This window comes from Bos indicus x Bos taurus, chromosome 9 (genome assembly GCF_003369695.1).
Source record: "Bos indicus x Bos taurus breed Angus x Brahman F1 hybrid chromosome 9, Bos_hybrid_MaternalHap_v2.0, whole genome shotgun sequence".
Taxonomy (NCBI): domain Eukaryota; kingdom Metazoa; phylum Chordata; class Mammalia; order Artiodactyla; family Bovidae; genus Bos; species Bos indicus x Bos taurus.
The window spans coordinates 32,758,450-32,783,928 of NC_040084.1; the positions used below are offsets into that span (position 1 = coordinate 32,758,450).

The window sequence follows — 25,479 nt, forward strand, 5'->3', positions numbered from 1 at the left end:
AGGGAATGGCTACCCACTCTAGTATTCTTTTTTTTGTAAAATAGTTTATTTATTTTAATTGCCACTCCAGTATTCTTACCTGGAAAATCCCATGGACAGAGGAGGCTGGCAGGCTACAGAACATGGGGTTGCAAAGAGTCCGACATGACTGAGCACACAGCATGCAGGAGGTCACTGACGAACTTTTAAACACAAAACAAATTCTCCTGATGCCTTTAGCAAGGAAGGGTCTAGACAGTCAGGTGTGTGGAAGGAGAAGGGGTTCAAAATTCTATAATCTCCCTCCAACCTATTAAGAATCCATACTACCAACTCCACTAGAGTTTTCTCCAGAATATGGAAGGTCGCTGTTCCTCCTGGGACACCAGGAGGGCAGGTTTCCCAAAAGAAGGGTGTGAGATGAAGAAGTCCATCCTAGAGCGAATGAGGGAGGGAGCACTTGCCCTTCCCACCTGTGGACATGGCCAGAGGAAAAGAAATTGACAGAGGAGAAATGGATACTGAATCATCCGTGCCCAGAGGGCCCCTCTCCAAACAGAAGGCCCAGCAGGGAGAAACAATGCTAGACATTTTGAAAGGAAACTGAAAGCAAAGCATCAGTTTCCTTTAGGGCAGCACCACACCAACTTGAAGAGGCCACATTGAGAATAAGCAGAGGTGGAATGTCATTGATGGAAAACCCTGGCTCCCCAGCACCCTTCTCAACCCCTGTTTTGCCAGAAGTCAGAGTGCTCTGCAAAGAGGTGCAGGCTGGCTGACCTGGGGTGGAACAGGGGGCTCTATGTGGCAGGAACCACCATGGCTGGAGACCAGACACATTCACAGCCAGATACCTGGAGGTGCACAGCATCAAAGAGAATCAGGGGAGGCTCAAGAATGGGGGAGAGAGCAACAGAGGCCAGCAGAAGGCCAGGCACAGAACTAAGCCACAGATCCACATCCAACCCAGCAAGTGCACACTCAATAACCAGCAGCCGACTGCCCAAGGGTGAACCGCAGTCAAAGGACCAACGAGAGGCCAAAGGTCACCCTAGAGACCCACGTGTCTTCTCAGAAATGCATTAGGGAGAGAGGAATTCCAAAAGCCTCAGTGTTTGCCCAAAAGCAACTAAAATATCCAAACCAAGTTTTTAAACTGGAAGGAATTGGCAAGTTTTACATCTAACCAGAGTTTTCCCTCCATCCGCTGCTATTTAGCTACCTCGAGGATACTTAGAGAAGGTTCACTATGAAGATTAGAGAACTCACCTGCCAATGCATGAGATATAAGAGACACAAGTTTGTTCCCTGGGTCGGGAAGATCCCCTGGAGGAAAAACGCATGGCAACCCATTCTAATATTCTTACCTGGAGAATCCCATGGACAGAAGAGCCTAGCGGGCTACAGCCCATAGGGTCACAAAAAGTCAGACATGACTGAAGCGAATAGCACACATGCACGCACAATTACTCTGAACATCTAAGCAGAGCATGAATGAATCTGCGCCCGCAACACTTGAACTTCTTGAGAGCTAGGACAGTTTCGTCATCATCTTTACATCCCCAGAGCATAGTAGAATACTTAAAAGGTGTTTTAGAGTTCCATACTTGGGTCTTATATGAATAAATGCACTTCCTGACAAACATGACTTGTGCAGCCTGGCCCAAAAGTTGGTCTTTAGAAATTAATCCTTTCATTCTTTAACCTTTTTATTCAAATATTTCATGTATTTTTGACATATATATGTACATGATATTGTGACGAAGATGAAGATGAACTGTTTCCACATTTATTCAATACACCAGACATTTTTTTCAGCACTTATTGTATATCAGGTACACAGGTCTCACCTCAAGGGCCCTACAGACTTAAAGGAGAAAGGAAATATAATATGTGAACAACTACCAAATAAAGTAGAAAGTGACAGTTACAATAAGGAAGATGAAGAAGTAGAGTCAAGAGAGGATCAAATGCATGTTTTACTGTGGGCCTGGCTGTTGCGGCATGAAGTGGGAGGAAGGGAGAGAGATGCTCTCCTTTCTTACCGATGGAATTATCTGATGGCATGGGGGACCAGCCCACTCGACCAGGGTCGGTGGAGGTAGAGTATGAAAGCTCTCTTCGTTAGAAGGTAGTCTGAAAGAACACATTTAAGGACAGGTTTAGGGATGGACATCATATGGAACTAAAGACTGAAGGTAGTTTTAGCATGTCCTTCAATAATGTACAGGGGCTCTCCCCGACATTAGGACAAAAGGCTGATCAAACACTGTGCCACAACCAATCAAATGTTTACATTTAGACTACTACATATTTAAGTTATTTTCACAATCATGAGAATAGGAAGTCCGGGTCTAAGAAATCTGAGAGTCAGAGTATCATGTTCCCTTTGGGGGTAAGAATGTTGCCTTTGAATGCTTTGCCTTTAAATGCACTTAAAAATAGCTCTTGTATAGTCATTAAACTGCCATTCTCCTGCATCGGAGACAGGTAGAAACGGTGAGGATAAAGGAGGAAATATAGTCTTAAAAGCTGAGCTCATAATTGTAAGTTCAAGCCCACGGGATATGTTTCTAATATGCACAGGCGTGCTTTCTCTCTGCTCATCCACGGAGGTGGAAATTCAGGTTGGCTACAAATAAAAAGTCTACTTAGTGACTTTCTCTCCTGTGTCACAACTTCTTGACTATAGGACCACCGTTATATAAATCTCAGGGGTGACAAGTACCTCTCTCCTGTGTCTGCACTGAGCTGAAGGCATATTTTTCCTACCATACTGCCACACTGCATTCTAACTGTTAACATGGTTGTCCATCATCCCACGCTACGGCTCAGGTCTGATCAGTGTCTGTGTCCCCAGCATCTAGCTACAGTGTTGGGGTTTTTTTTAATCAATAAAGGAATCTGTTGCCAAGTCTATTCATTTGGCTTAAACTTTAGACTCCAGAGAGACATAAGAAGGTACAAACTACCCAGCCTCTCTATCATATACAACTAAATTCTTAGCCTACTGAAGATTCACAAAGAGTGGACATAGAAAGAACTGAGAGGTACAAAAAGCCACTGCTTCAGTAAAAATGTGTTGCATGAGTATAGTGTAGTATGCTGTGTATGCAACACTTGTAAGTTGCATGTATATGCCTTGCACAATGAGTCCCAGGGTCAGTGCACACTGACCAGTGTATCACTGTACCAGTGCAGAAGCTGGCTTTCATTCTGTATTAACCCCTGGTAGGCTGCCGTCCATGGGGTCGCTAAGAATCGGATATGACTGAGCGACTTCCCTTTCACTTTTCACTTTCATGCATTGGAGAAGGAAATGGCAACCCACTCCAGTGTTCTTGCCTGGAGAATCCCAGGGATGGGGGAGCATGGTGGGCTGCCGTCTATGGGGTCACACAGAGTCGGACACGACTGAAGTGACTTAGCAGCAGCAACATACCCAAGGAGAGGATTGGGGCAGGAGGAAAATAATCAGGACTAGAAGGATTTCTTTCTTGTTCTTTGCTCTTGGAAAACTGCTTAAAAATGGGAAGAGCTTGGACACATGCACTGCGTGAAGGAAAGGCTGTGTTGGAGATGCAGCCTTCTCAGCACGGTTAGCGAGAGAAATGGAGGTTGTTTCCCAGGGGAGTTAATTTTAATTACCAAACTATCATGTTTGAAGAGATCCTTCTTTTTTCACAGATATACTAGTTTCATCTGTTTGCATTTTAGTACTACACGGCTGAAGAAAGATGAATCATCTTTGGGTGAGAAGTTGTAAAGCTGGTATTTCTACTGAAATGGTTCATATAGCACAGTTATAAAAATAGCACAGCTTTTAGAATGTATCCAAATGTCATTGCTAATCTGTCTCAAAGTCACAGACACAATCTATTCCTTCTCTACAAGTCAAGAGATACAAATCCACAAATGTGTCTTTAGACTAAAACCCTTATAAATCCAATATGATGGTGTTACCATTTCTCATTTGACTTTCTAATAAAGAAAACAGCTCGATTTCTTCACTTCACTGTCCATCTCTCATCATCTTTTTTCCTGAATAAATGTTATCTCTTGCCATTGTTAGCTTTCTTTATCTTCTTACTATAAAGGCAAAGTTAAAATTTTTTTTCCCAAAAGATGTTTGACATTATTAGCCATTAGGGAACTGCAAATTAAAAGCACAGTGAAGTATCACTGCATATCTCTTAGAATGACTAAAATAAAAAACAATGATAATATTAAATGCTAGTGAGGGCAGGGAGAATTGGACCTCTGATACACTGCTGGTGTAAGTGTGAAAGGGTGCAGCCACTCTGGACAGTTGTTAAACTGTTTCTAAAACCAAATAGTCATTTCCCACATGATCCAGAAATTGCACTTGAGCATTTATCCCAGAGAAATGAGATCTTATATTAATATAACACCTACATATGAATGTCTTACTAGCTTTAAATGTAAAATCCCAAAGTTGGAAACAACTTGTAAGTCCTTCAACAGGTGATGGTTAAACAAACTCTGGTGTATTTATACCATAGAATACTACTCAAACTATGGATATATGCAATAATTCTGATGGACTTAAGGGCATTATAGGTTGTTGGACCATAAAGAAGGCAGACTGCCAAAGAATTGATGCTTTCAAACTGTGGTGCTGGAGAAGACTCTTGAGAGTCCCTCAGACAGCAAGGAGACCAAACCAGTCAATCCTAAAGGAAATCAACCCTGATACTCATTGGAAGGACTGATGCTAAAGCTGAAGCTTCTGTACTTTGACCACCTGATGCAAAAAACTGGCTCACTGGAAAAACAAACAAACAAACAAATCCTGATGCTGGGAAAGACTGAAGGCAGAAGGAGAGTGTGACAGAAGATGAGATGGTTGGATGGCATCATTGATTCAGTGGACACTAACTTGGGCAAACTCTGGGAGATGGTGAGGGTCAGGAAGGCCTGGCATGCTGCAGTCCATGGGGTCACAAAGAGTCAGACATGATGTAGTGACTGAACAACAACAGGGCATTATGCTTAGTTAAAAATGCCAATCTCTAAAGGTTAGGAAACTAGAATCATGGCATCCAGTTCCATCACCTCATGGCAAATAAAGGAGAAAAAGTGGAAGCAGCGATAGATTTTACTTTATTTGGCTCCAAAACCATTGCAGATGGTAACTGCAGCCATGAATTAAAAGATCTTGCTCCTTGGAAGGAAAGTTATGACAAACCTAGACAGTATACTAAAAAGTAAAGAGATCACTTGCCGACAAAGGTCTGTATAGTCAAAACTATGGTTTTTCCAGTAGTCATGTAGGGACGTGAGAGTTGGATCATAAAGAAGGGTGAGCGCTGAAGAACTGGTGCTTTCTAATTGTGGTGCTGGATAAAACTCTTAAGAGTCCCTCAGCCTGCAAGGAGAGCAAACCAGTCAATTCTAAAGGAAATCAACCCTGAACATTCACTGGAAAGCAAAGACAGATGCGGAAGCTGAAGCTCCAATACTTTGACCACCTGATACAAAGAGCTGACTCACTGAAAAAGACTCTGATGCCGGGAAAGATTGAGGGCAGGAGAAGGGGGTAATAGAGGATGAGGTTGTTAGATAGCATCACTGACTTATTGGACATGAATCTGAGCAAACTCCGGGAGATAGTACAGGACAGGGGAGCCTGGTGTGCTATGGTCCATTAGGGTCACAAAGAGTTGGGTATGACTTAGCAATTCAACAACAACAACAAACAGGTTAACTACCATATAATTTCATTCTGTGCATATTCTCCAGTTCACAAAATCATATAGGTGCAGAATAGAGTAGTGGTCGCTAGGGATAGGGATGAGGCTGGTGGAATGGGTGTCACTTCACAGGGGTTGCGTGAGGGATTTCCTTTGTGGTAATGGAACAGTTCTGAATCCTGACTGTGACAGTGGTTACATAAACCTACACGTGGATCAGACTGGGTACAGCTACAGAGGAGCCTGGTGGGTGGCAGTCCATGGAGTCACAAAGAGTTGGACACTCCTGAGTAACTAACACACACACACACACACACACACACACACACACACACACGCACACACACGAGTGAAGGAAAAGAGATGAAAACTGAATCAGGTCTGTAGTCTAGTTAACAGTATTGTACCAATGTCAATATCCTGGTTGTGACATTATATGAAAGTCATACAAAATGTCACCATTGAGGAAAAGCTGTGTGAACAAACAGTTCAAAGAATCCTATGCAGTTTTGCAGTTCCCTGTGAGTTTATAATCATTTCAGAAATATGTATTTTCCTCTCATGTTTCATGTATCAATTGCTTGTGACATTTAATCCTCAATTTGGTGGATGAACTGAAAGGGCAGGGGGATAAAACATGGAGAGGCTCTTCATCACTGTTTCTAAGAGAGTCAGAAAACAAAAGTACCTGGTGTTCTGCCAGCTAGTAATGAGGACTGTCTTGTAGAAGCAGAAGTGCCTATAAAAATGGCGGTGGGGTCACATTCTATTATCTCTTTCCTCAGAAAATTTCATGGCTCTCTTACAAAATTAAGCCAGACTCTTCATCCTGGCATTAAAGACCTCCTCTTGTATGACCCCAACTTAACTTTCTAGCTCTGTCTTCCTTTATTCCCTTGTGAGCACCCATTGCTTCAATCTGTTCTCTGCACCACAGCCTGACTGCCTTTAAAACTCAAATGTGGCTTCCCACGGCACTTAGCTGAAAGACTCAAACCTTTGTGCTGGCTGTCAGGACTTGTGGAAGCTGGCCCCCGCCTCCCTCCCCAGCCCATTTTGTTTACCACTCTTTTCTTCACTCTCTTTGCTGAGTCACAAGCCCTTGCTTACAACCTCATCATCCTCACCATGGTCCTTCCCACCACAGAGCCTTGGGCATGCTGTCTTCTTTGCTTGAATCTCTTTCTTTCCCAACTAATCTTCCACTACTCTCACAAATCTCACTCCATCAGCATTCCCTTAGGAAAAACCTCCCCAACTTTCCAGTTTAGGTCAGGTCATTCTGACAAATGTCCTTGTAGAACTGAGTTGTTTTCTTTTTTAAAACCTTTAGCCCTGACTATAATGATTTTGTTGCTGTTTAGTCGCTAAGGTGTCAAACTCTTTTGTGACCCTATGGACTGTAGCCCGCCAGGCTTCTCTGTCCATGGGATTTTCCAGGCAAGAATACTGGAGTGGGTTGCCATTTCCTTTTCCAGGGGATCTTCCTAACCCAGGGATTGAACCCATGTCTCCTGCTTGGCAGATGGATTCTTAACTGCTGAGATGATATATCCATTCACTTGGTTATTTAACCAAAAGCTGCCTTTCCCATTTCCTGGAAGCTCCATGAGAATACAGAAAGTATCTATTTTGTTCTTTTGTTCACAAGTGTTCCCTCCCTAATACACTGACTTGAACACAGAAGTATTCAGTACTTACTTTTGAAGTGACCGAATGAATCAAACTGGAATAATTATTCTCCAATCATATTCCTCAGGTTTCCTGCCCCTAAGCTTTTGAAATACAAAACAACAGTACCAACATGGTTCCAAGAGCAAACACCTTTTCTTTTGACCATTTATTATTATTTAATAGTTTTTTTTTGTAGGAAGCAAAATGGTTCTAAAATTGTTAGATTCAACTTGCTTTTTCACTTTCGCCATTCCTTGCTCAGTAAGTTATAATGAAGAAAAATGTATATCGGTAGCATTATTATTTTTCTGCCTTTCTGCAGAGTTAAACTTTTTATAGAATGCAGCATTACACAGGGTGTGAGACAGTTAATTTGAGAGAGGTGTTGGATGGATCAATGGTTGTGCATAGCATGGGTTGAACAAAACACTTGAGGACAAGGGGAACATTGTTAAAAACCTTGTCACTGTTGACGAAAGGAAACTGCAAAAAACATTTGTATAAATCCCCACAGAACTTAAGCAACCAGTAATTGGTTGTGAATTTTCAATGCTTAACAAAAGAAAACAAAGGTCAACTGGATTTCCAAAGGGAGACGTTTCCTTTTCATGCTCCCCAAGCCAATTTGTAAGTTTCCATTCTGCACTAATGCGCCCAGTTCCACCATGAAGCCAGTGTTCCTCTTTCTTCTCCCACCATATACACTAGTATAGACATTCCAGGACCCTCCACATATGGATAGAGAATGGCTGGGAATTTCTGTGTCCCAAAACACTGGAAATCAATGCAATTTAATTAAGTTCTTTAAAAATATTTTTGAGTGTTTATTATGTGCTGGGTTTCGTATGAGGTACTAGAGATTCAAAGGTGAAGAAGATATCCTTCTTGCTGTGACAGAGCTCGCAGCTTGGTGGAATAGGTGGAAATAGTCAAACAGCATTCTTAGGTAAGTCAGACTATGAAGACAGAGCTTTAAAATGAAGTGTTGGGAGCATACGAGAGAGAGACGGAGGCGTGTGTTGTCATTGTGGGGCTTCTGGGGGTGGGTGGGACCTAGGCTGGGTTTGGAGCACTGTGGCTGTTTTCCCAGTACCCATCTACCTCACTGCTCCCTTAATGAGTGACAATGGTTCTTGTGGTATACTAAAATCAAAGAAGAAAGAGATGTCCAATTACATGTGAGTTAAGAAAAATTAAAAGAACACCAATATAAAATTTAAGTTAATGTTTAAACATTTGATTTCCTTCTCATTGCAAAATCTACAGACTAGTATTCAGATTCCCAAGTGACTAAACTGAAAGCAAACTACATCTATGAGATGACATGGAAGATAAGAACAAAAAGAGCCGTGTACCTGGATACTGGTCAGAGTCGTGTACTGGTAAGCCTTGACCACCAGATAGTTTGCTTCCAAGTCTATCAACCCCAGGATCATGTATTTCCACCATCTTCGTCGTAAAATCGCCAGGAGGTTTTCTTCTCCTGCATTACAAAGTTAAAAAGAAATGGATTACGTTCTGAACACACTAAGAAACTATATTTAGAGCATGGTTGGATGGCATCACTGACTCAATGGACGTGAGTTTGAGCAAACTCTGGGAGACGGTGAAGGACAGGGAAGCCTGGCATGCTGCAGTCCATGGGGTCGCAAAGAGTTAGACATGACTTAGCGACTGAGCAACAAAAAAGCATTATGCTGCTGCTACTGCTAAGTCGCCTCAGTCGTATCCAACTCTGTGCGACCCCAGAGAGGGCAGCCCACCAGGCTCCTCTGTCCCTGGGATTCTCTAGTCAAGAACACTGGAGTGGGTTGCCATTTCCTTCTCCAATGCATGAAAGTGAAAAGTGAAAGTAAAGTCGCTCAGTCGAGCCAGACTCATAGCAACCCCATGGACTGGAGTCTAGCAGGCACCTCCATCCATGGGATTTTCTAGGCAAGAGTACTGGAGTGGGGTGCCATTGCTATAAAAAGCATTATAGTAGTATATATATATATTTTTACCATACCTCATCAAACTTTTAAGTAAAAAAATAAATGAGCATGTCAAAGAATGATGTTTTTACTTAGTTTACTAGACTTTATGGTAGATTTCAGCCCTTCAAATTAGTGCCTATCCCAGAGCAAGACAGGTTTTTAGTTCATGATGTGAACTAATTTTCTCATGAACATTAGAAAAAAAATTTTCTCATCAACATTTGAAAAAAAACTAGGTGAAGTAAAATGAAAAGGAAAAGTGTTCAGAAAGGCTGCATAACCACGTGAAATCCAAATCATCCTAAATGTCTGGATTGTGGTAAACTAGACAAAAACAGAAAGAGGTGGTCAAGTGGAGAAAAGCCTGTGCTCTGCTGCAGATCTATAGTCAGGCTCCAGGATGCTATGAGGAGGGCTTGCTCAGCTCTGAATCTTACATTCAGGCGGTGTGTGGGGGATGGGGAGACAGAGGAAGCTGGGGGTCACTCATGGACGAAAAGAGTGCCATGGGCCTTGGCTTCAATACTGCCGGCAACTGCAATCTTCACATCTTGCTTAAGCTGGTGGCATCAAAACAGACTTTGAGCTGCTTAGTTCATCATCCTTATTCTTATATATTGCAAGCCTGAAACATAACTTTTCTTAAAGTAGGGCAACATGTTATTAATAATTATAGCTTTCTGGGGCCAACTTGTGAAGTATTCTTAGAAGATGTGGAATACGCAAAAACCCTGAGTGAATGGTGATTCTTGATACCAAAGAAACAATCTGAATATTTGGCCCACAGTATGCTTTCTCTTTGACTTCTTTGGTGACTTAGTGGTAAAAAATCCACCTGGCAATGCAGGAGATGCGGGTTCAATCCCTGGATTGGGAATATGCCCTGCAGAAGGAAATGGCAACCTGCTCCTGTATTCTTACGTGGGACAGAGGAGCCTGGCAGGCTACAGTCCATAAGGTAGCAAAAGAGTTGGAGATGACTTAGCTACTCAACAACAGCAACATGCTTTCTCTTGCTTTTCCATGTGTGAACTCCCCTACATGGACTATTCTTATGCCAGCCTTCAAATGAAGAAGCAGCCTAGACTTTACTACCAGGAAGCCTTCCTAGATCTCTCACTTTGATCTTCCAAGACTCAGCTGGGTTTCCTTGCTATGGGTTCCTTTAACAGTCTTTATGCCACTGATACAGTATTATCTCCCTGTATTATAAAAGTCTGTTTTCTTGACTCTGTTACTCATTAGATTATTAATAATTTGAAGACAGTGGCAGTGTCTCAGTCACCACGCTAAGACCCAACCATGCATGGACTTGTGAGTAGTCAATAAATAATACAGTATCTATGAACACATTTCACGTTCAATAATCTCAGCAATGTTAAATAACATTGAAATTGAAATTTTTAATTTTTAAAATATGTATACTATAAACATTCATGCTCCAGACAATGAAAATTGTTTTCTAGTTAGAATGTAGACAACAGCTGACATAAATTAATTTGGTGACCATTTTACACATTAATACTCCATAGATAGGACATAAAAAGGTCAATGGCATATTGAACCACAAAGCTGCAATTTTAAGGTCACAAGTCATTGTCTCAGTTAATTTATACGATGAACAGAGAATTGCTAAACTCAGAGCACACCAGCCACATTTCAATATGTGACATTGAAAATCTAGGTCACGGTGCTGTTTGTTTCACCAATCAATACATATTCAAAGTGATAAAGATTCAAAGGGATGATTTGTTTCTTGCTGTTCTGTTGAAGAAGTTTGCAAGCCAAACACTAAACAAATGCTCCCAATTGTTTCATTTGAGCACCTGAAAATGTACAACACGCTTGCTTAGCAAAATTATCCAGAAAGTCAAGAAAGCACTTTTTATTTTGGCTGAGCAAAAAATGCAACCCTTAAAAGGACTGCTTAGGGATTTATCTACATGACTGTCATTAACACTGATGAATGATAGGTCATTAAAATTCTTTCTAGAATAATGAAGATATATTCTTAAGAGCCTTTGTGCCAAAGTGCTTTCTAAACCTCATGAAACGGGGCCATCCATAAAAACACTAGCACAATTGGTAGTATGTTAACATTTTGAAGAAAAAAGAATTAAAAAAAATTAACTAGGAGGAGTAACATAATCTATGGGTGGAAACTTTAGAATTATAATTTGGCATTTAAATGGGTTCTGTTATTATTTTATTATCAGTATGTTCAAATATAAATAAAAAGCACAGAGAATAATACGATAAGGTAATCTTCAACTTGATTTAATTAGCGTTAAATGTTGCCATGTTTGTTTCAGAATTTTTTCTTTGAGAAAGGAAATGCTGAAATGATGAAACTGAAGTCCCCTTTGTGCACCTGCCAGATTCCATTCCCTTTCCTCCTTTCTTACATTTCCATCTTGATATTGTTGCGTATCCTTCATGGTCACATTTCTGTTATACATTTTCTACACGTGTATGCATTTCTTCAGTAATTCTGTGTATTTATTTTCAGCTGTGCTGGGTCTTCGTTGCTGACGAGACTTTCCTCTCGTAGCAGCGAGTAGGTGCTGCTCTCTACTTGTGGCGCGTGGGCTTCTCACTGTGGCAGGTGGGCTTCTCACTGTGGCGGCTTCTCCAGTTGCGGCCCCGGGCTTCAGAGAACAGGCTCAACAGCTGCGGCGCACAGGCTTAGTTGCTCCACTGCGTGTGGGAGCTTCCAGGACCAGGGATCCAACCTGAGTCTCCTGCACTGACAGTTGGATTCTTTACTGTTAAGCCTCCGGGAAAGCCCTACAAATGTATGTATTTAAGTGAAAGTTTATTGTATGTACTGTACATGTCATCTTTCTAGGGTTCTCAAAACTCAACATTTTTCTAGAAATATATTCCTATCTTATATGTAGAGAATAAATGTAATATCTTTCAAATATATATAATCATATATAATAATATCATCTATAATATATACGATCATATATATATGACATATATAAATCATATGTAATAATAATAGATAATCACATTTTATGAATATGCCACAATTTATCCAGTTTCCCACTGATAGACACCTAAGTTGCTTCCAATTTTTCTGTAAAGAACATCCTTGTACATGTGTATCTCTATAATTGGCTTAAGAGTTTAATTTTGTTTTCATTCTCTTTTTAAAGAAATGTGGAGTATGCAAGTGTTCACAAATGTGTAAAACATAGTTAAAGGTACCCTCCTAATTAAGTAATGTAGCATTCTGGCAACAATAATTATGGCAATAATTGAGAATAGACAGAGAAATTATTAAACAGTCTTGGTCATGTGAGTCATACCTTATTTCACTAAGCATCAACAGCATGATCAATGTGTTTTTTTTTTCATTTTCATAACAAATACTTATGTGATACTATGTATCAGCCAGTGTCTATGTGCTTTACAAATATTAATTTACTTAATCCTTATAATAACCCTGAATGGTAGGTATTTCTATTAACTTTATTTACAGATGACAAATCTGGGACCTGGAGGAGTTAAGTCATTTGCCAGAAAAATTCAGAGATGAGCCAGAATTTGAACTCATGACAATCTGGCATTAGGTTTCATACTCATTGGTACTGCACTATTTTTCCTCACTGGTTTGTAATTATGGCACTGTCCCCAGGATCATTCATTTCTCATTAAAGGAGCTATCATGACTTGTTTACCCAAACTCTTCTGCAGGGTGACCCGTGGCCAACTCCAGGGAAGCGCCCGTCACCTTGAAGCCGACGTGCATGGCGCCCCCTGGCGTTGCTGGTGCCCAGCGGCCCAGCCCTGTGTCCACCCCTGAAGCTGCTTTGGGATGCACATGTGTCCCATCACCATCAGTTCAGTACCAAAATGTTGATGCCTCCCTGTCTAAATGCACCACAGTTTCCCCTGTGAAATGTAAAATAAGGCTTTAAATCAAATTGATGACTTAACAAAGTCTAATGATAAAAATTACTGTTACATGCTGTCGGCTAGTTGAAGCCTCGGGCATAATAACAATGGTTGCACATCGAGTAGGGAGAGCATAGTGGTGGTTAACAAATAACTGAATGAAGGAAGAGGAAACCCCTGTGCAAAGAACTGCCACATTCACGGCAGCGACTGGAAAACAGAAGGGCCTTGAGTCATAGGACTCTTGCTCACCCCCAGTGGTGGTCTGCGCAGAGAATAAAAGGACAGCGAGACAGCATCCGAGGTGAATTCAGCAAAGGGAACAAGACGCTTCATTATTCTCGGGGCTGCATTTTCATTAAGGGCTTTCATGGGTGGTGTGATCCTGCAAGGTGTTTTTCTGCAAGAACAGAACTCAGCACTCACTGCACAGAGGGTCCGCAGCGAGGGTGAAGCCCCCGCACAGGGGGAGAGACCCCTGCCTGAATGAAGCCCTCCTCAGCTCCCGGCTTGAAGCCATAATGCCATCTTCTTTTACCAGAACTCCAAGGGACGAGGTTAAATATTCATCAGTGAATTTGAAAAAAAGGAACGACTGACGATGGAAGTTTTAATTACTCACCTTTAAAAGTTGAAATTTAGGATTAGGAAGTAGAATTCAAAACCATTCTCTTTCCTTAGAAAAGTGAACCAAGTAAATGCCCTAATAATAAGGAAATGGAAATGGTTCACAAAAAGAACTGTAACCAATTGCACCTCATATTATGAATCCGAGGGTAGGGATGGACTGTAAAAAAGACAAATAATGAATATTTAAAATTGTTTTGTATAGTTTCATTCATTTTTATTATTAGAGCCAGAGAGTGAGATTAAGAAGAGCATAGAAAGCCATCCTTTACTGTTTTAGCTTAATAGCAAACAGACCTTGGTTTGGCCTCTGATGTACATTAGTAGTATAAGTTGGTTAATGGGTCTGAACCTTAATTCCTCTACTGTAAAATGGGGACTGTCACAAAAATTTAATAGGGCACTGTAGATTAAAAGCAGTATGAGTGTCATATTTAAGCTAATATCTAATGCCAGGTATGTGCACAAAATGAGCTAGCGAGTACTGGGATCCTAGAATCCCTGAATCCTTGACCAGTCACACACCACACACGTGCTCAGCAAGTGTAATGGAGACTGCATGGCCCAGGAAACTGAACTCTCTTCGTGTCTCATTAAGGCTTTGGCCGCACATCCTGTCTCTTACTCTTGTGATTGTGATGGATCACACTGCAGCCAGCATATGATGCTTGTTTGTCCAGACTAGAGGCAGGCTGAGGGCTACGTCCTTGACCTTGATGCCTCTCCCCCGGGCCAGATCCTCATCGTGGCCCTCTGGATCTCACTACTTGATCTGGGAATGGAGGCCATGTGAACATACCCTTGAACTAGACCTGACTTTGTTTCCTGAGACGCTAGTCCGCCTTTCCAGGGTAGGGGTCTCTCAGGAGGTCCTTCCAAGGTGTTCCAAGGTGACCACATTGTCTGCCCATGACAAGCAAAACACAGAAGAGGAAACCACACAAAAGGGTTCAAAGAAAGCCGAGAGGAGAAGAGACACAGCCTCAGTTCCCACTTAACTCTTTCCACATCCCTCTCACTCAAGCTCCCACTTGGTCTGCACGTCCCAGGCTAAACTCTCCCTCCCACGTGAAGCTTCCCTGGATTCTCTGCTCCCCCCTCAGCACTTATTTCTCTTTTTCACATCTCCTCAACTATGCCTAGCAGAGTGATTTAGACAAATTATTACTCAATGTAAGACCTTGTTATCAAGGTAAGATATCTGAATAACACCCTTAAAATCTACTCAGTCATCTGGCTGTTTTTCAGAAATGCCTAACAAAGGTTTAGAAAAATATCTAAAAGCAACTAAAAATGAAACATAATCACATAAAGTTCTGGTGGCCGTGACTTTAAAAGTCACATGTGTGTAAAAATGACTGTGTACAGGATAGGTTTTTAAACAGTAAGTTTACTTTATTTTTTTCAAAGTTACCTTTTTGCATCGATGAGTAAAACAAAGTATTCTAGCTCTAGTTACAAACACAAACCTTTCTGATGCAAAAACATGTACACATGGTGATGAAAATCTCAACTTCTCAACATGTATCTTTCTATGTATATTACCCTTTTAAACATGAAACAGAGCTCTTAAATCTTGGAAACTTTTTCTTTCTGTTTTTTTGAAGTTGTCATCTTTTATGAAGCTAAGACACACAATTTTATGTGGCATACCTATACCCTGCTGCTGCTGCTGCTAAGTCGCTTCAGTCGTGTCCGACTCTGTGCGACCCCATAGACGGCAGCCCACCAGGCTCCCCCGTCCCTGGGATTCTCCAGGCAAGAACACTGGAGTGGGTTGCCATTTCCTTCTCCAATGCATGAAAGTGAAAAGTGAAAGTGAAGTCGCTCAGTCGTGCCCGACTCTTCTCGACCTCATGGACTGCAGCCTACCAGGCTCCTCTGTCCATGGGATTTTCCAGGCAAGAGTACTGGAGTAGGGTGCCATCGCCTTCTCCTACATATACCCTACATCCTTTGAAATAGAAAACATTCCTGTGTTCTTGATATGTCATAGGAGAAAAAACACAATTGCTAACATTTTCTTCTTCATAATAATATAAGGCAGTATGAGTATGCCTTATATTGATAGTAAGCCTACTTAGATTTTACCATAAAGGCTATTACAACAAATGGATAAACAAAGAGCTTTTCTGAAAGTTCGGGACATCTAAAACCACATCCATGAAAACTGCACACTGACTATTAAACTCTGTTGACTAAAATCTAGGTGTTACAAATTGCTCTACCTCTTAAGGAAAATAATGTGTGAGATCCAAACAACTCCCCCAAAGTCCATTCAGAATTGAAAAACTATATACACATTTAGAGCATCCATTTAATATTCTTAGAACACTGTAAAGAATGCAACGACTTGCATGGCTAAACACTGTCACTGTTGATCACTGGAAGAGGAACCTGAAAATATTAAAGATGTTCAGTTGCTGTATGATCAAATACGAACCAATACTATTGTCCCATACTAGAAACATAGAAGGCTTTGAGTCATGCCTAGGGGCTAGAGACTCAGATCTACTGGGCTAGAGACTCTGCCAAATGGACAGTCAGTCACGCCTACATCCTGGAGCTACAATTAAAACCCAAACACAGAGGTTCCAGTGAGCTTCCATAATTGGCGAGATTTTGTCCATATTGTTACACACTGGTGCTGGAAAAGTAACATGTCTTGTTTCCATTGGCAGAAGACCATGGAAGCCCTGGACTTGGTACTTCTTTAGGACTCTGATCCTTGGTTGATTCTAAATTGTATCCTTTTCCTGCAATAACTATAACCATGAATGTAATAGCCCTCAGGGAGTTCTGTGAGGCTTAGTAAATTTCTGAAACCGGCAGTGGTTTGGGGGACCACAGTTCCATCTGTGAACCTGCAATTGGCCTCAGGCGTGAGGGTGTTCTTGTCTGGACTCTAAACTTTCTCGTTTGAACTAAGCTCTCACACTGGTGTGAGGTAAGCGTAGTGTTGAGGCTGTGCCCCTAAAACTTTGCACTAGGTTTTCCTCAAGCACAACTAAAGTTGTTCCTCACTTGCTCAAGAACTTGAGTACAGTATTTGGCACATCGCAACAAAACCAGAACCCAGAAGAACCCTTCAGGTCTGAATTCAAATTAAAACGAGTGTCCTTTCCAGGTGACTTTAAACAACATATGTGATTCGTTGTGGTCTTGAAAAAGTATTACAACTTTGCACTTTCAACCTACATGTTCCATCATTATAAAGACATCACTTACAATGGGAAATACTGTTCATCAGCTCAAAATGGTTAATGATAGGTTGGCTGTGTGTATGGTGGGCGGGGGAGGTAGTGGATGCTTTGATTTGAAATTATTTAAAGCAGTCATAATGCAGTGATGGATGAATATAAATCGATTTTCATGTGGCGAGTCTGCAGAGAGGAAAATGTATTTGTCCTTTTTAATGACAAGACTATTTTCCTTCTCTTCATCCCATTTTGTGAAAAGTGACCCTATTTGCCTTCTGAAGGTTTCCCGTAATTGGCTCTGATGCCTCCCGACATTAGCAGATGAATCTGTCAGCTCTGTGAATTTTGTTTTGAAGAAAGAGCTGTGTAGTGGCTAATGACACACGATGTGAGGGGGAGAGGCCAGAGCAGCCGCCTCCGGACTCCTGCCACTTGCTAAGCGTATTCAAAAGACAGCATGACAGAGGTGCCAGGCTGAACTCTTGAGAGCTGACCTTGAGCTCTGACATGAGACCATCTGTCATGATGGACACACAGGTTAGACCCAACATGGGAAATCAGCAAGAGGAGCATCAGTGGGCCAGAAGCCTGGCTAAGCAGAAAGCTGGCGGCCTCCCCTTTCCTGTCCGCGCTCCCATCTCCCGTCCCAAATGTCAAGCACAGATCTACCAAGGCCACTTCTGCTACCTGACATTTATTTTTCATTGAAAACCATTTGTCAGGACAAGGCCAGAGGCACCATATACTTACTCTCTCATTTAACTGCCACGCTGTATTCTAGGTTAAAAGCGTGGCATCAATGCTAAAGTACTGACTCTGTCACTTAACCGGCTGTGTCACTTTGAGAAAGTTTACTCATTTACAAAAGGGGAAGAACACTGCTTAGTTGAAAGTGTTGCTGCACCAATTAAATGAGAAAATGTATGTAACGTTTCTGGCTTCCGGTAAATACTTGGTGAATGACAGTTTTGCTATTAACAGCCTAATGAAGAAGCTATTTTTCAGATCATGAAATCGGGTTTTGAAGAAGTTTAAGCAATTTGTCCAAGGTCTGTCCTGATTTTTACTGCAAAGCATTCACTATTCTAAGAAAGATGCTTTTTGTTTACAAGATATGTTTAATGCAACAAATCAGAAATGTTTTTTACTTATATAATCTTTCTGAAATTAAGTTCAGTAAAAAGAGGCAACGTCTTCTGAGCAGTGCAATAATGGTATGCAATGTATACTTTAAAAACACATAGAATACACATATATATATTTTGAAATATATTTCCATCTGAAAATATGGAAGAATATATTCATTGAATTAAAGAATTTTCATTCTACTAACCTAATGGAAATGAGCACCATAGCACCCAGATTATCATCTTTAAAAGTTTCCACCAAAAGAAATAATAATCTTGGAGAAATAATCGATTGCAGATCTGGGTCAGGAAATGTAATACAAGTCAAACCTGGAACATTTCCTTATACAAAAGAGCAAGGAAGCAATACAAATTGCTTGAGTTGTGTCAGAAGGACTCAGAGGCCAACTTGAAGTGTCTTTCATATAACAATAATGGAAATAGGATTGAAATGCATCAGATAGATTTAAATCCATGAGTTCATAAAGAATCCAAAAGCAACAGCAATAACAAGAATCACAACCAAACAAATTTGAAAAACTAACTGGTCACTATTGGAAGATAATAGTAAACCAACTCATTATTTTGAAGATTGATAAAGGAAAATAATCAAGTTTTCTGCTCAAGGATTCTTATATGAACAATGCCACTAGGTAGCTAATATTTAGTAGATGAAGGGAGATTGTTCTTTATGGTATTACTCTAGCTAATGAAGAGGAAATAAGAGAATTAGAATACCATTATTTTTGTACTCTCTAATGAACTAATGGATATATGCCTTGAAGGTTAAGCTACTGGCATTTTAAGAAAGAGTCAATGAATGTTTTATGTACTTCCAGATAGAGGAACAAAACACCACCTAGGGAAAAAAAAAAAAGAAACCAAACCTGATCGAGTCTCAGGATTTAACTATACCAATTTCTCAAATATAGAGGTCACAAAAGTATGTGTTGACACTGCTATATTTAAAATGGATAACCAACAAGGACCTACTGTGTGCACATGGAACTCTGCTCAGTGTTATGCGGCAGCCTGGATGGGAAAGGAGTTTGGATACCTGGATATGTCAGCTGAATCCCTTCACTGTTCACCTGAAACTATCACAACTTTGTCAATCAGCTATACCCCAATACAAAACAAAAAGTTAAAAACATATGTGTTGAATTGCTCTAGAAAGATTCAATTAGCAAAAGTCCATATTGAAGGTGGGAGGAGAAGGGGACGACAGAGGATGAGATGGTTAGATGGCATCACCAACTCAATGGACATGAGTTGAGTAAACTCCGGGAGTTGGAGATGGACGGGGAGGTCTGGTGTGCTACAGTCCATGGAGTTGCAAAGAGTCAGACAGACTGAGCAAACTGAACTGAACTGAACTGATACTGCGGCATATACTGTAGGAGAGTTTCCTCAGTTTGGCTTGGAGGATGGCAGGGACAGCAGCAACTGAGAATATGTCACAAATGCAGACTCTCAGGCCAACATGAGACTCAGAATCAGCATTTGATCAATTGCCCAGGCAATGTGTATGCATCATAGTTTGAGAAGCAGTGACTGTGTGGGCCACATGATTCTCAAACAAATAAATTGCAATTAAAATGAAGTCTGTAGGTTAAAAGAACTCAAGAAAAATATCAACCACATGCAATTTGCAGACCTTATTTGCATCCTGATGCAAACAAACTGTGTATCTATTAGACCATTAGAAACGTGAACACTGACAGGATATTTGGAATTACTGTTAATTTTAAATATGATCACGATATCATGCTTATGTTATTTGTAAGCTTTTATCTTTTGGAAACACACACTGAAATAGTTAGAGATGAACTGATATAATATCTGAGATTTAATTTAAAATCATACAGGAAGTGGGAAGTGGCAGGAGTTAAGGATAAAATAAGCCTGACTATGAGTTGAAATTTGTTGAAGCTGATATACTAGCTCATAGGTGTTCATTATACTATTCTGTCTACTTTCCTATACGTTTGAAAATTTTCATAATAAGAAAGTTATAAAGAGAAGTTCCACTGTGAAGAGAGAGTTTAGCTGGTAGACGAGCGCTGGCTGAACGTCTGATTATCAGCGGTGTCTGTGTGCCTGCAGCCCTTTAAAGCATGTTACTGGTGTAGTCATATTTCCCTTACAGTGTCTTTCAGTTGCAAGTGGAATTATCCTCTTTGACAGTCAGAGAATGCAGAAGTTGGAATTCTGTTTCTTTCATGTCCTCATTTCAGTCTCGGAGGTCAGGAAGAACACTTCGTGATTCACCCTTAATAGCCAGCTAAGCTTGTTCATTTCCCTGCGTTCTGTGTTTGTGGCAGTGACGCCCTTGTGCTGGTGGCCAAGATGTTCCCTGGCCTTGTTGCTTCCTTTACAGACAAAGTCTGTCTTGGTTTGGACCCCAAAAGCCCTCCTAGGGAATCTTTTGTTTTGCAATGTCGCATCTGTACCAACCACTGAAGCTCTGTCAAGTTATAGATGGAGAAGTCTCTCAGGGTTGGGGGCGCTGTGTTCAGGCCCATAGATGCTGTAAAAGTGGAGCCCCCTGAGTGCAGTAGGATCAGACACAATTTTAAGAGATGGCATGATCTGAATCGTGACTAACAAGAATCAGGAGAGGAAACAATGGCAAAAAATAATCAAATGTCCATACCAACCAAAGTCTCCCGTGTTGTCTGGCAAACACATTCAGAGCCACAGATATCTATCAGTTATTTCAGGTCGAAGTGCAGGGAGGCTCCAGACTATGTCACCATCCTTATCCACAGACATGGGTCTGGAACAAGCCATTTGGCAAGGCTAAAATATTTGGACGCAAAAAAATAAAACGGGATAGCCAGTGATTCAGTTGTTTCTGTGTGCGTGCTAAGTCTTCGCTTCAGTCATGTCTGATGCTTTGCGACCCTATGGACTGTAGCCCACCAGGTTCCTCGGTCCATGGGATTCTCCAGGCAAGAATACTGGAATGGGTTGCCATGCCCTCCTCCAGGGGATCTTCCTGACCTAGGGATCAAACCTGAGTCTCCTGCATTGCAGGCAGATTCTTTACCGCTGAGCCACCAGGGAAGCCCTCAGTCGTTTCTAAGATTATATAAATGTTTACTTCTGGATGAAATCGAATTTTTGCCATCTCTACCCGCTATATCCCCCCTGCCAGCTTTTCTAGTCTGGCTCTTAACCTTGAGTGCACAGTAGAATCACTTAAGGAGCTTTTAAAATTGCCAGTTTCTGGGTTCTACCTCAGTAATTCTCCTTGCTCAGCAGGTCTGGGTAGGACCCAGGAATCTGCATTTTTAAATGCTTCCCAGAGACTTCAGTGCTGCTTGTCGTTGATTCCATTACATGTTGGCAATCTTGATTTAAACTAATACATAAACTGACCTATTCTTCCCTGAGGCATTGAATCTCCTGGGCCGACTACCTGGTCAGCTGGCGACTAGAGCCAACTGACAGGGTGGCTCTCTGACGTCTGTTCTAAATCTATCGACACCAAGGGAATGGAGGGGCTATTAATGGACACATGGAGCTTTGTCCTAAACCCTATCTTCTAAAAGAAAGAGCCCCAATCTCACCCACCTTGACTTTTCCTCTGAATTCTTACAGGCCTTATGCATAGTTCTATTGATTGGGAACATATATCATTTCTCCTGTTTTTCCTGTCCTGAGATAGTATTAAACTTGGGGAAAGCAAAGCCTCCATTTTATACTTTTTTTTTTTTCTGCTACATATCTTATTGTCTGCTTGAAAAATATTTATTAACTTTCTATTACAAACCAATCCTGAAATATATATATATTATAGAGCTATTCCATAGGACCTAAAACCTCTATCTTGATTATCTTGTATTACATTTAGGATGATTTTAACTTTCCACAAATTTACTCATTTTTTTATTGTGTGTCAACTATGGCACTAGTGAATCAGCTTGTATGCACTGCCAATGTTGATAAAACCTAGTAATCCAAGTTAAAATTCATAGACACGTATACTTCTGAGGAAAAGGTCAATTTTACCATATAATATTTTTTACAAAACTCCACAACAAATACAAACCCTAATGACCCCATACTAATTGCCTTGCTTGAAAACTCTTTCTGTTCTTGGATATGTGTCCATCCAGTGAATGTAAACCTCTGAGAGTTAAAAAGAATAGTGTCTGTGAATGTGTTCCAGAAATCACAGGCTATGCAATAGCTTTTAATACGGTGTTCCATTGGGACTTCCTAGGACACCAAGAAATAGTAAGAGCTTAAAAGTGAATAAAAGAAAACGCCTCAGATTTCCAACCAGTAGTGTGGATCCAAAGTAGGAAGCATAGGCTAAAATTAGCATCCCTAGTGTAAATCTGGAAGATAATTCACTCAAGTAGTCCCTATTCACTCAAGTAGTCCCATCAACCTTGCTTTTCTTCACTGTTCAAATCTTGGATCATATTCAAGACCAAACGCAGCGTCATCATCCTCCACACCCACCAAATCCCGTCTATTTTTAGATCTGACTTCAGCTGAAACAGAGACGTCTTTCGTGAAGGTTACGGAGGTTGTCTGAAGGCTGCCTGAAGGTTGTGGGTATGCACTGGGCTGAGACATGAAGATGCTAACACAGCTAACCCCTCTGGGGGAAACTTGACCATGAACAGGCACAGTGTCAAAGGGCATTTAGAGTGTTTCTTCCCACTGGTCTTCTGAGTGCACCAGGCCAGTAAGCACCCTTCCTCCATTCTCCTTACTTAACCATTTTGCTGAGAGGCCTCTGCCACTCTCATTTCTTCCTTGATAATGGAAACTTAGACCCACCCATAGACTGATATAACCGCACCCAAATCCCAAGACTAGCATTCTACTTGAGAATAAAGCTTGGGCCATCTGTCCAGTCTGTGGACCTGCCGTCTGTACCGTGCCATCTGTCCTACAAGCGCCATACAGGGCAGGAAAAACTAGGCTTTTCTCTTGTCATCTCCGTACTGCTTCAAGCATGAAGCTGACCTTAGCAAGTAAACAGGTAAATAAATAATGCTTCAGGAAAGCAACAGAAAGAAAAATTTCCAAGAGAGGGAGTTATTAAACTGACCTTGCAGTGTCCTCCCAGAGTTTAAATTAAGGTCCGTTGTGATGTCACTGCTGTGTTTTTGAACTTGAGGTCAGGAGTGGAAAAAGCAGATGGGCACAGTTTCAGCAAGGAATATTTCAAACGCTGAGTTAGGATGAGATGCATCTTTTTCGGTAATCATTTCCTTTTTTTTTTCTCCGTGTGGTAAAATATACATAAAACTGACCATTTTGACTGTTTTAAGTGTACCGTTCAGTGGCATTGAGTACCTTCATACTGCTGTGTGACCATCACCACCACTCACCTCCAGAACTTTTTCATCACCCCATTCTGAAACCCTACCCCTGTTTAACAGTGATTCCCCATTTCCCTCTTCCACTGGCCACTGGTAATCATTGTTCTATTTCCTGTCTTTATGGATTTGACTACTTAGGTTCCTCATATAAACAGAATCATACATTATTTGTTCTTTTGTGTCTGGCTTATTTCATTCAGCATAACATTTTCAAGGTTCATCTTTGTTGTATTAATAGAAAGTACCTGAATTCCATTCCTTCTGAAGGCTGAGTAACATTTCATTATATGTATGTCCCACACTTTATCCATTCACCTGTCAGTGGACCCTTGGGTTGGGTCCACCTTTTGGCTATTGTGAATAATGCTGCTGTGAACACTGGTTACACGTATATGCTCAAGTAATTGAAAGCAGGGATTTCAATTCTTTCAATTGAAATCAATTGATGCTTTCAAGTCTTTTGGATATATATGAGGAAGTGGAGTTGAGGTAATGATTTTTTATAAATTCTTGACTCGTTAATCAAGTTATGTAATGAAGAAGCTACTACAGAGAACTCTTTTGGGGATTGTTTTGGCCCTTCTTTGTAGTCACCAACATTGGGTCTTTGAAATTACTGGGTCCTCAAGCCAGTTAGATAATCATTCAATTTTTATCACTTTTATCACTTACATCTAACTCAGTTTAAGAGCAGTCTATGTGAATGAGGATAGGCATGAGAGTGGGACTTATACATTATTACATTCAAGTTCTATAGGAATCCTGGATAGCTGTTATTTGGGGATTAAACTAAAGTTCACATATAAAACCACTTCACTCCTTTTAAAATTTGAAATTTTGCAATCTTGTGAACCTCTGAAATCATGACTGTAATAAAGTGACACTGAGTTAGTATTTCAAGCTCTTCAAATAAAGACCATAAGGAAATCAATCCTACATTGTAAGTATACGATTGACAGTGAATGAACAATCTTTATCAATTCTTATAACTTTCTTGTAAATAAACTACTATAGAAGCCTCTGACCCAATTAATTTCAACCCTTTCCTGACTTTTAATTCTGCCAACATAAAATAATTAGAAAGCCCCCTATTTCTTTTCTTCAACATTTTTTTCTGGAGATACTTAGCTTCTTTACCTCCCATAAAACTTTTTAGTAGTACGAATGATAAGAGTTCTAAAGACTATGGGATCTAGAATAAGAACTGTGCATGCCAAACATCCAAAATCTTTGAATTCTTGAAATGAACAGTGTTTATATATCTATAGAAAAAAATTATGATATGAAATACACTTTAACATCTGTTACTTTTAAGTGACAACCAAATTTCTTTGATAGGTGAGTGAGGAATCAAAAGTCCTTGTTTCTAATTCGGAATACACCACATTCACATTGCTATGATAATCAAGCTTTGCTGCTGCCTGTAATATTTGTCTAAGATACTCTGAAATCCTGGAGCTTCTGACTGACACAGTCATCACAAGCTAGAAAGTTGAAAAAAATCTCAGATAAACAGGCCATTCTGAGTTAAAAATATTAACTGTATCACGCAAAAATTTGGTATATTAGGCAAATGAATCAAGATACCTCACCTCGCTCAGTCTATCAGATCATTTCTGCCACTTCCCATTATAGGAGAAGATTGTCAGCCTGGTTCCTGTTGTGGCAAGAATTTACACTAAAATACTCATGAGTTCCTCTACCCTTCTGGCCCACCATTGTCTTGGTGTATCTGTTGCCTAGCAACAAGACCATCTTATCTATGCAGGCAAATACACTTTAATACATATTACTTGAAAGTATTTCTTGGTCTTTCTTTTCTTTAAAACTTTCAAAAATACCCTTTTGTCACATACATTTTAAATTGTATCTTTTTTTGACATATAAAACAACAAGGGAAGATTCACTGTGCAGTTTTCAAATCTGTC

The 25,479-nt window shown here is 40.6% G+C and overlaps 1 protein-coding gene across 1 annotated transcript in view; it reads right to left on the reverse strand.

Moving 5' to 3' along the window:
* SLC35F1 (solute carrier family 35 member F1) overlaps positions 1-25,479 on the reverse strand; it is a 415,450-nt gene that overhangs the window by 69,264 nt on the left and 320,707 nt on the right. The window contains exon 3 of the mRNA XM_027551122.1: positions 8,723-8,850. Within this exon, the coding sequence (XP_027406923.1) occupies positions 8,723-8,850 (128 nt within the window). The remainder of the gene's footprint in view (positions 1-8,722; positions 8,851-25,479) is intronic.